General features: G+C 40.1%; 1 protein-coding gene across 7 annotated transcripts in view; it reads right to left on the reverse strand.

Annotated features, from left to right (window-relative positions):
- Positions 1-12,286, reverse strand: part of sec31a (SEC31 homolog A, COPII coat complex component) — an 84,970-nt gene that overhangs the window by 21,443 nt on the left and 51,241 nt on the right. For 6 of the 7 annotated variants that reach the window (XM_078401524.1, XM_078401519.1, XM_078401482.1 and 3 more), the window contains one exon: positions 1,776-1,865. The exons of the other annotated variant lie outside the window; for it this stretch is intronic. In XM_078401524.1, coding sequence (XP_078257650.1) covers positions 1,776-1,865 — 90 coding nt within the window. The remainder of the gene's footprint in view (positions 1-1,775; positions 1,866-12,286) is intronic. 7 annotated transcript variants of the gene reach the window in all.

Consider the following 12,286-nt stretch of genomic DNA (forward strand, 5'->3'; position numbering starts at 1 on the left):
CTTCTAGCAGCTCGTTCCATACACCCACCATGCTGTGTATGAAAAATTGCCACTCAGGCTCCTGTAAAATATTTCCCTCTCACATTAAACCCATGTCTTCTAGTTCTTGATTCTCTCAGACCGTGAATAAGACTGTGTGCATTCACCATATCTCTGCCCCTCATGATTTTGTATGTCCCTGTAATCAGTCATGGGAAAGCAAGTTACTGGGGAACTTTCACTGACAAACTGTCTATTACTTTTACTAATTCTACAAGCATCACGTCTGCTGGGAAAGCAAAGGATATATTTAGTTTGCAACATTTCTTCAAGATCATCACGAAATGTCTAAATATAAATTGTACATTTAGAACTCAATCTTTTTTTTAAAATTGCAATAGATCAACTCGCGCCATTGTTCTAGATTAAAAGTTGAATTAAATTCCGACATTTCTGCATCACGGATGACATTTGAGAGTAAAGCTCTCCATCAAATTTCATTCCTGAATGCGGAATTGCTCAAAGTCAAACTGAAGAGCTGAGCTTGATTCCCATTTACCTTCTTCAACATCCACCTTTTTGTTTTCTACATAGCAAATCAAACTGAAGCAGCAATAATTCTAAAAGTGTGCGCAAAATTCTCCCTTAAAAGTAACATTTTTGATATTAAATTAAATTAAAATGAACAAAATTTAGAATAGAACTTTTTTTGTACTTTGTTAAAATCTGCGATCGACTTGCAATGCATGAGTTTGAGAGATTGGATCTCTTTCCATCTGGTTGTGAAACATTTATTTTATGTTGCAGAAAAGTGAAAGCATATCTGAAGATGTTTTGAGCCCTAAGTTTTGAGCTCTGCCAACAATAGTCAATAAAGGGACCTGCCATATCTTCAGTACAACTAACAGTTTCCCCAGTAATCAAGTACAACAAAACAGCTATAAACTTTTAATGAAACCTGTACAACGCAGTAGCAACTGAATTTTTCTCATACCTCAGCAAAGGATCTTTTCATTACATTTTCTTTAGCAGTCTTGCAAACACTGCTAAACACCCGTCATGGCAAATCATGCTATTTCTTGAACCTCCCAATGCTCTCCTTAACCACTAACTCCTGCCCAACTGTAAAAAGCTACATTGAACTAAGTTACAATAACGAAGAGTCACAAAAGTAGAGAGAATAATCGATGTTAAATATTCTCATTGTTCCCCTCTTCGTGTCCAGTGAACTCCATAAAGACAAAGAGATTTCTGGAATGCCTGATGTTGGAAACTTCTGTATGGAATTAAATCTAACTGCATGTATGTGACTCCTGGTATAAAATCAGATGTCCGGATTTTCCTCGCCACCCAACCCCCCCCGCCACCATCAAATTTAAACAACAAAAAAAATCCAGACAAGATAGCAGTAAACCAGACCCAAAGCTTAATTCAACATGATGAAAGAGAAATGCCTTCAGGTCGGTAGCACTAAACACAGGATATGGGTTCTTATGAGACTGCTGATCGTTCTAATGGGTTTTCATGTCTTTAACCTGGAAAGTTAACTCTGTTTCTCTTTCAAAGGACACTGCCTGATCTAGTAAGTGTTTCTGGCTTTTTCTGCCTTTGATATATTAGTGGCTTCCCAGTTTAGTCCGCTTAAGAAATTCTGTTCCATTGAAGTCAATGGAATCGATTTTTGGAAGCACAGTACAAACATTGTTTATTGCTACTGACCGAGGACGATTTCTTTCCCAGGTTTCTGATGTGAAAAGAGCAGTGGTTCAGAGAGCAGAAGATTAACACCATTGTACCTGTGCGTTAGATGCAGAGGTTGGTATAATGCTGGGAAGGGCAGTGGATGTTTGATTACTCCATGACGTAACAGTAGGGGCTGGTCTAACCTGGAGCAAACAGAGACAGACACCAATAATAGGAAAAAAATAATAAGGAATCACAAACACATACAAAAAAAAGTAAAGGATGGCATAAAAGCTCCATGAAATATGCACAAACAAAACCAAAATGAGCAATGCATTATAAAGCCATTTTCATTTTGAAGATAAGCAACATTACTGACCACATCTTAGAGATGCTTAAAAAATATTGCATTGCATGCATTCTATTCAAAATAACACTGATATCGTCATGAAGACACACAACCAGTTCAAACATCTTGCACTACACCATGGCACAAAACAGGAGTCCTAGATTAGAATCAAGCTTCTGCAAACATCCACACAAGACACTCCAAGGGCAGATAGTCAGATACTTCTTCCCATGGTAGGGGATCAAAAAAAAAAAGACATTGGTACACGGTGAGAGGAAGAATTTTCAAGGGGGCCGAAGAGAAAAAAATATTTGTTTTGCAGAGAACGTTTGATATCTGGAATTTTTTTCCAGAGGCGAGATAGATCCAATCCAACCCCTAAGAGGTATTTGGAGAGATAATTAAAGAGGCAAGGCATTGGATATGGCCCTACTGGGCTGAAGGGCCCAGTTCTGTGCTGTATGACTCCACAACTCCACGACATTTGCCGCAGCCATCCTGTGTGATTAATAAAGTAAGCCTGTATTGGACACCCACAGGGTATCCCAGTGAAGAGAGATTGGAAAAGAACAGGAAGCTGTGGGAAGAAACACACGGAGTAGAAAATGACTTGGTTCCTGGTGGCCTAGTTAAATGCTCCATACGGTGGAGTACAGATAAAATTGGACCCAATCTGGTCACAGCCAACATGGAAATTTGGTTGAACTTCCCAAGCTTTGAAATCGAAGAGTTCAACAAGGTTCCCACTTCTCATTACTATTTGGTGCGCTTAGGAATAGAAAGTGTAATATTGGATAAGGAATGCAAGGATCCTATCCTAGTATTCCTTTTCCAGTGTGGCGAGACAGTTGGAGCCAGGGAAAATTACAGCTTCAGATTTAAATGCTGGTTCTTGCCCTAATGGCTGATCTCAACTGGGCAGAAGAGAGGAAGCACCAATTGTCATGAACTCCTTAGTTACACTAAAGCAAACTGGCCCACACTTTTAGTCCAGACAGCACATCTCTATTCAAAATCTGCTGGAAATATGGATATTGATTTGGATCAAGCAGGGCCGTAAATTCTCTGCTGCTAAATAAGCTCCCAGGATATGTGAAGAATTACACTGGTTTGCAAGGTACCAGAGGATTCCTAGGCCCAGACAAACACTTCCTTAGCAAGGAGGGGGGGAAGTGAAATCAAGCAAGGCTTAATTGCATTTTGACTGAGTGTAATATATTACTGTCACTATTGCCATACTCCAGCCGTGTGCTAAGTAGTCAACATAGCAGTGCGATATAAATATTGAACAAACATCATCCGGTGGTTAAGGAAGTGGAAACAATTCAAAACACATTAACAGTCCGAAGAAGGGTCCCGACCAAAAATGTCATCAGTCCATATCCTCCACAGCTGCTGCATGACCCACTGAGTTCCTCCATAGCCATAGAAATGTCACCACATTCCTGCTGTAAATATATTCTGGCCACAGGAATGAAAGAATTGAGGAGGGGAAAACACGCCAGAAAGAGAGGAATCAGAAAATACTCTGAGTTACTGGATGACTCCAACAATCTAGAAAGGAAAATGTTAATGCAGGTGGATGCCAGTCACGAATCTGGCCTGAAGTGCTACGTGTCCAGAAATCAATGGCTCAATATTACGTTCCTTTGTTTTGCTAACATTTCTCCAAAAGATATTGTGTACTGGAGCTGTGGAAAATTGTAATTTTTCATCACAAGGACGCAAGTCTCAATATTAAACTGAAGAAATCATTACTCAGATGGGGATACAATGCAGGACTGAGCAGATGAAAGGCTCGATGGTGATGAAAACAAGTAGGAAGGACAGGCAGAAGCACGGCAGGGAGCAAGGAAGGACGGTTGGATTAATTTGGATTTATTTCTATTCGAGAGGCCTGAAGGGTAAGGCAATAGACAATAGAATAGACAATAGAAAATAGGTGCAGGAGAAGGCCATTCGGCCCTTTGAGCCAGCACCGCCATTCAATGTCATCATGGCTGATCATTCTCAATCAGTACCCCGTTCCTGCCTTCTCCCCATACCCCCTGACTCCGCTATCCTTAAGAGCTCTATCTAGCTCTCTCTTGAATGTATTCAGAGAATTGGCCTCCACTGTCCTCTGAGGCAGAGAATTCCACAGATTCACAACTCTCTGATTAAAAAAGTTTGTCCTCATCTCTGTTCTAAATGGCCTACCCCTTATTCTTAAACTGTGGCCCCTGGTTCTGGACTCCCCCAACATTGGGAACATGTTTCCTGCCTCTAACGTGTCCAACCCCTTAATAATTTTATACGTTTCGATAAGATCCCCTCTCATCCTTCTAAATTCCAGTGTATAAGGCAGATGAACTCAAGACGTAGATATGTACGTGCGACTGAGACAATGTAGTCGTTATGGAAACCTAGCTAAGAAAGGAACAGGACTGACAGCTTAATGTTCCAGGGTGCAGGTGCTTCAGGAGAGATGGAGGTGAGGGTAAAAGAGGAGGGGTATTGCTTCATTGAAGGAGAATGTCACAGCAGTAGTCTGAGATGACATTAGTGACAGTTCATCCAGTGAGGCTATATGGGTGGAGTTGACAAATAAAAAGGGGATAAAGGTTAATAACTAAAAAGGTTGACTAGGACAAAGTCGTAGACATTGTCTATATGGACTTCAGCTAGACTGCTCTGAAAGGTTAGATCGTATGGGATCCAGGGAGAGCTAGCTAACTGGATAGAGAATTGGCTTCATGGAAGGAAGCAGAGGATGATGGTGAAAGGTTTTTTTTGGACTGAAGGCCTGTGACTAGTAGTCCGCCTCAGGGTTCGGTGGTGAGCCTATTGCTGTAGGTGGTTTATATCAATGGTTTGGATGAGAATGTACAAGACATGATTAGTCTGGAGATGATACTAAAGTGGGTGGTAACATAGATAGTTATCAAAAAATACAGCAGGATCTTGATCAGCTAGGCAAATGTGCTAATGGAGTTTTAATTTTCGGTACATTGCCTTCATAAATTTGGGCACTGGGTATAGCAGTTGGGATGTTATATTACAGTTATACAACACATTCGTAAAGTTGCATTTGGAGTATTGTGCTCAGTAATGCTCATTAATAATAGGAAGGATGTTGTAAAGCTGGAAAGGGTAGAGAGGATTTACAAGGATTTGCCAGGTCGCACGGGCCCGAGCTTTAAGGAGAGGTTGGGCGAGCTAAGATTTTATTCTTGGAGCGCAGGAGGCCGAGGGCTGATCTTATAGAGATGTGCAAGATCATAAGGAGAATAGATTGGGTGAATACACAGTCCTTTAACCAGAGTAAAGCAATGGGGAATAGATAGGGTCGATGCAGTCTTTTACCCAGAGTTGGGGAATCAAGAACCAGAGGACATAGGTTTAAGGTGAGAGGGGAAAGATTTAATGGGAACCCAAGAGACAACTTTTTTGCTCAGACATTGGTGGTCTCTGGAATGGGCAGCCAGAGACGATAGTTCATGCCGTAACTATAACAACATTTAAAAAACATTCGGACAGATACATGGATAGGAAAAGCATAATTGGAGCTGTCACAGTCCAAAATAAGAGGATCTGCACCTACATCAGAAATGCAAGTTCTCCACAAGAAAATACACAGCTCTGTGGTTCCCTGGCAAATCCTTGTAAATCTTCTCTGCACCTTCTCCAGCTTAACAACATCCTTCCAACACAGCGTGTGTGACAAACACAGAACACTGCCAGTTTCCTGGTGCAATTCACTGTTATTGCTGTGAAATGTTACTGCTTGACGGATAGGCATAAAATTATATACCATGTATCAATATAATTATTCTTAATTCAATAAGCCTGAAGTCAAAAATGTGCAGTGCGTACGTTATCAATAATCAACCTCTGAAGTGAACAAAGTATTAGAATTCTTAGAAATTACAAAGTCTTCAAATAAGAACACAGCAATATTCAAGCAGGTTATTCATGCTTCTATTGGTAACATGCTAGGATAGGGGAATAAAATAAATATTGGCAATTACATATAGCCTTATCGTACAACCAAAATGTCTCAAGTGTTCTTCATTTTATGAATTACAATTGGACCACAGAAAAAGCACTGTGATTAAGGAAAGACAAAATCCATGGCCAAACACTGAGACTGCCTGGATGACTGCTCGTTTGGTCTCTTTCTTGGGTATGGACTGAAATGACTTTGAAAGTGAAGGTTACAGAACAATAATGGATGAGAAGAACAAATGCTTGGAAAAGTTTCTTAACTAAATTTAAACAAAACACATATTTTAAGCAAGACTTTTATGGTAAAGACATTGATATTTCTGATGAGTGTGTGAACAGTTTCAATTTGTTCATATTGTTTCATGATCACCCGCTCTCTATTTAATGAGAGCAAATTAGTTAGTGAAACCAGGAAAACACAGTATATACCTGCCATTGCAATGTGCAGCTCTAAGCTAAAATCAGACATAAACTTTCTGATTGTTTTTCTCACAAAGATTTTAACCAGAGATTCTAGTAACCTCATGGTGTGTGGCAGCCTGAGAAAATAACTGCAGTTAGCTGCTAACCTAACAATCTATCTGCTCAGCACCCTTGTGGCCTAAACAACATGACACCAAAACAACATGGGATTTTTAAAAAACCAATTTATCAAATAAAAATGACGATTCAAGGCAATAAAAAACAAAATGACAGCATTTCCTCTTGGGAGAGAAAAACTCCCTCATCACTTGCAAACTCCCTGGAACAAATACTCTCAGGAAATCACAGCGAGAATGCATTATACCTTAATTCATGTCTGAACAATCTTACTTTTAACAAATGGAAATAAAATTCTTACATATATCACAGAACTTCTGTCTAAATTAACCTAATTTACCTGAAGTGTATAAAATTGTGAGGGGCAGAGATGGGGTAGACAGCCAGAACATTTTTCCCACGGTGGAAATGTCAAAGTCTAAAGGGCATAGCTCTAAGTTGAAGGGACAAAGTTTAAAGATATGCAGGGTTTAAAAATATATATCTACAGAGAGTGATGGGTGCCAAGGACGCACTGCCTGGAGTGGTGGTGGAGGCAGATACGATAGTGGCATTTAAGAGGCTTTCGTGGGGAATGGAGGGATATGGATCAATAGTAGGCAGAGGAGATTAGGTTAACTTAGCATCATGTTCGGCACGAGGACTGTTTCTGTGCTGCACTGTTCTATGTTTTATGCCACAATTTTTAAGTCATGTTTAAAATGTTAACATTGCAGGTAAACATCTAAGCCAAGATTTGCTATTACTTTTCAATTTTCTGACATAGCCCTTGCCTCATTTATCAGAAAATCAATGTTTCTTTGCATTAATAGATAAATGTAGTACAAATTGTGATTTGTTCAGTCATCCTGATCCATAACACTCCCTGCGTCCTAGCTGTCAATAGATTAAAGCATTATGTTTAACTAATTATAATACTATTGCAAAGATAATTCTAATGTTAAATGAGTTCCTCGTTTGAATCATGTCTTCTATGCACACTGAGACTAGAAAATGCTGGAAACACTCCACAGGTCAGGCTGTATTTGTGGAAAGAGGAACAGAGCGATCAAAATGGTTTCAGACTTGAATCATTACCAGTTTCTCTCTTCACATATGCTGCCTGACCTGTTGAGTTTTTCTAACATCTGCAGATTATTTTTCAGTGTCTTACATGCCAGTTGCATTGCTATGTAAATCTAGCACATAGCAGTTAGACGTGCTCTATTGACTATTAGTCAAATGATTAAACATAACAACACACAAAGGCAGACAATTTGGCCCCTTGTGATAGCTTGTTGAAAGAGCTACCCAATTAGTTTCATTCTCCACTCCCTTCTCTACATCCCTGCAAAATGTTCCCCTTCAACTATTTATGCCCTGCCCTTTTGGAAGTTAGTAATGAATCTATTCCCAGCACCATCGAGGGCAATGTTGAGACATGTTCAGAATTGAGTGAAAGCAGCTTCATATTTATCTGCTCCGCTGAACTCCAGCTGTTCAGCTCTGCACTATGATGATGAACACAGCTACTAAATAGTCAACCGTGTCTTATAATCATTTGAGATATTCAATACCAATCAAGGCTTGGTTAGTGAAATAATCAGATGATAAATGTTGATGCCGAGTTCTTTGCGAAGATAAAAGAATCGGAGGCAGACAACAACAACAGGGAGATCCATGGCAAAAACAGAAATGAAGAGAATTCACACAGTAACTGAGCTTTCACGCGGGGGAAATAAGTCATCACCATTAGGCCATTGTAATCTCACTATTCCCTTGGTTAGTCATTCCTCTGTTATTCGACTAGATTTGTTTTCATTAATGTACATCAATCCTTCTATAAATTCAGTTTTTGACACATTTTTATACAAAATAAAATAATTAATCAATCTCCCTCAGGAACTAGCTGATCACAGTATGAGAAGGAGGCCTTGGGAAAAATGTTACTATTTTGCACTCTAGTTGCTGGAGGTGAAAGGCCGGAGTGCAGAGTTCAGCCTAATAGCATACCAATGGATGAATTTGCCCCACTCTGGGCAAGAGACCAAGGGGACCACACATTGGTTTCATTGATGATAGTCTGATGCTGCACCCACTTACAATCCAAGTGCAGGGGTTCATGCAGACAGGAGAACTAATAACTGGGTGACGTGGGTTAGAGAGGGTAAAAAGACAATAGACAGGAGGAGGCTATTTAGCCCTTCAAGCCAGCACCGCCATTCAATGTGATCATGGCTGATCATTCACAATCAATACCCCATTCCTGCCTTCTCCCCATACCCCCCGACTCGGCTATCTTTAAGAGCTCTATCTAGCTCTCTCTTGAAAGACAACTCTTTGCACCTTGGGAGCTTAAAATAATAGTGAAGATGATGCAAGCAGGATTGCCAAGAGAAAATAGAAGTTAATTTATTTAGGATCCTTCATCCAAATCATTCTGGAATGGATAGTCCTAACTATCCCAACTAACCTGGGACCAAATGCAAAGGAACTCAGCCAAGCATCCTGTGTCCCAGTCTGGACAACAGGGCTTCCAGAGCAGTGAAGTGGCCTTACCAATATATACCCAGGCTCAGCCCACTCAACCTGGGGGACAGTTTTAGCCAGCTGCAATTATTGTGGGACCATCTTTGCCAGCTGCAGTTATTGGAAGACAATCTTTGCCAGCTGCAATTTCTAAACACCTCTGACATTAAATGCACCAAAAAGAAACTCCAATTCAAGTAAATGTTTTTAAACATTTTACATCTGCTCCTGTTATTTCCTAAATCATCATATCATAAGTGATAGGAGCAGAATTAGGCCATTTGGCCCTTCAAGTCTACTCCTCCATTCAATCATTGCTAATCTATCTCTCCTTCTGAACACCATTCTCCTGCCTTCTCCCCATAACCTCTGATACCCCTGCTAATCTATCCATCTCTGCCTTAAATATATCTACTGGCTTGGCCTCCACAGCCTTCTGTGGCAAAGAATTCCACAGGTTCACCACCCTTTGCCATATAATCCCCATTGCAACCCATGTCAATGATTGGAATCCCAGCAAGACTGGGCCCAGTGCTTGGGCTCGCTGCAGCATGGCAAACAGACAGCTGCAGTCCTGCACATCCATCAGCTGGCTCCATGTTCCACATTGCATGCTCCAAAGTTTGGGATTCTTGATTAGTAGGTGTCAGAGGTTATGGGGAGAAGGCAGGAGAATGTGGTTAGGAGGGAGAGATAGATCCGCCATGATTGAATGGCGGAGCAGACTTGATGGCCTAATTCTACTCCTATCACATGACCTTATTTACTCCAGATTCAATAGCTGAGTACTGGTGGTTCCAGTCAGAACCAATACCAAATGTCAATACAATCTTCCCTTCTATTTTTTCCCCTTTGCGCAATGATTAATTCACCATCCATTTAAGAAACTTACTGCATCAGTGTAAAATAAGTTTAGTTGCTAATTTTTTGTTGGAGAATTTTGCTAATGAGAATGTTCCATTGACTTCAACAGGTGTTTTGTATGGTTTTCTCTCTGGAGAGCTGGAACCTCAAGTTCCTTTCATGCCCAATCAATCATTTGTTTACAAGCTCGTATTTCACGAGGCTGACTCTCCAGCCGATAATAAATACCATTTAATAATAAACAGAAACTTCAATAGAAAATAAAACTATTAATATGGAAAAAAACATTAACATTATAACCATTTATTTCTCAAATCCAATTTTTTTCATAGCTAATGGCAACATATTTGGACACATTTCTCTGACTGTGCATTGTTCCATGGTTGGCATATAAAAAAAACTCGGCTTTAATAACCTGCCATTAAATTTACTTCAGTCATTTTTATTTGTGCCCTTTCAAACACCATTTCATATATATAACATATAACATATAACAACTACAGCATGGAAACAGGCCTGTCCGGCCCTACCAGTCCACGCCGACCATTCTCCCTGACCTAGTCTCATCTACCTGCACTCAGACCATAACCCTCCAATCCCCTCCTATCCATATACCTATCCAATTTACTCTTAAATAATAAAATCGAGCCAGCCTCCACCACTTCCACCGGAAGCCCATTCCATACAGCCACAACCCTCTGAGTAAAGAAGTTCCCCCTCATGTTACCCCTAAACCTTTGTCCCTCAATTCTGAAGCTATGTCCCCTTGTTGGAATCTTCCCCACTCTCAAAGGGAAAAGCCTACCCACGTCAACTCTGTCCGTCCCTCTCATAATTTTAAAAACCTCTATCAAGTCCCCCCTCAACCTTCTACGCTCCAAAGAATAAAGACCCAACCTGTTCAACCTCTCTCTGTAGCCTAAGTGCTGAAACCCAGGCAACATTCTAGTAAATCTCCTCTGTACCCTCTCCATTTTGTCGACATCCTTCCTATAATTTGGCGACCAGAACTGCACACCATACTCCAGATTCGGCCTCACCAATGCCCTGTACAATTTCAACATTACATCCCAACTTCTATACTCGATGCTCTGATTTATAAAGGCAAGCATACCAAACGCCTTCTTCACCACCCTATCCACATGAGATTCCACCTTCAGGGAACAATGCACAGTTATTCCCAGATCCCTCTGTTCCACTGCATTCCTCAATTCCCTACCATTTACCCTGTACGTCCTATTTTGATTTGTCCTACCAAAATGCAGCACCTCACACTTATCAGCATTAAACTCCATCTGCCATCTTTCAGCCCACCCTTCCAAAAGGCCCAAGTCTCTCTGTAGACTTTGAAAATCTACCTCACTATCAACTACTCCACCTATCTTAGTATCATCTGCATATTTACTAATCCAATTTGCCACACCATCATCCAGATCATTAATGTAAATGACAAACAACAGTGGACCCAACACAGATCCTTGGGGCACTCCACTAGACACTGGCCTCCAACCTGACATACAATTGTCAACCGTTACCCTCTGGTATCTCCCATTCAGCCATTGTTGAATCCATCTTGCAAGCCTGTGGAAATGCACACAAAATTCTCACTGTGGCCAAATGGGTGGTTCACAGGAGTTTAGGATTACTATTATACTGTATGCCCCATTTATTAAATCCAACATCCCAGATTTTAATTTTTTTTAAATTTGAAACCTCTGCACGCATTTTAAGTGTGCATATATGTATCCTACAATTCTCTATGGTTTTTGAAGTGTAAGAGTCATGTATATCTTTTATTCTCCGTCCCAATATTTCTCTGTTCAATTCCAGCTGTCTGTCAAGCCTATTAATAATTAAATGTCTAAGTTTGATTGGTTCTTGCATAGTCTCTTAAAATGTTTTTCTCAAAATTCATACAGATTTACTTTATCAATCCAGTGCACGATTTCTTCAAAAAACTATGAAATTTGTCAAATAAACCTGTCATTTAATCCATCCTTAATTAATCCATATCTTTCAAGGTGAATACACCTTACTTTGTAAAATGTCCTCCAGGCATTTACCCACTCACAATAGCCTTTTGACCTACAGTTATCCGATCTTCATTCCTATCTTGTGAACGAGATGTTAAGTTGGTATCCTTCCAGTTTTCTGGCAATACTTGAAAATTCAATTAAATCTCTGTGACTTGTAATTAAAGTCACTATTTCCATCATTAATCTAAGATGTGTGCCTACCATTTCCACTGAGCTTCACCAGATTTATTTTAAACGTCTTACTTCATAATAATTAACCTTTCAAACTGCTCCTTCATCCTTCTAGCTTTGAAACTAGTCTTCTGTGACATCAGGACTATCATTAATAGGAGTGACGTAA

Source organism: Rhinoraja longicauda, chromosome 1 (assembly GCF_053455715.1).
Source record: "Rhinoraja longicauda isolate Sanriku21f chromosome 1, sRhiLon1.1, whole genome shotgun sequence".
Taxonomy (NCBI): Eukaryota; Metazoa; Chordata; class Chondrichthyes; order Rajiformes; family Arhynchobatidae; genus Rhinoraja; species Rhinoraja longicauda.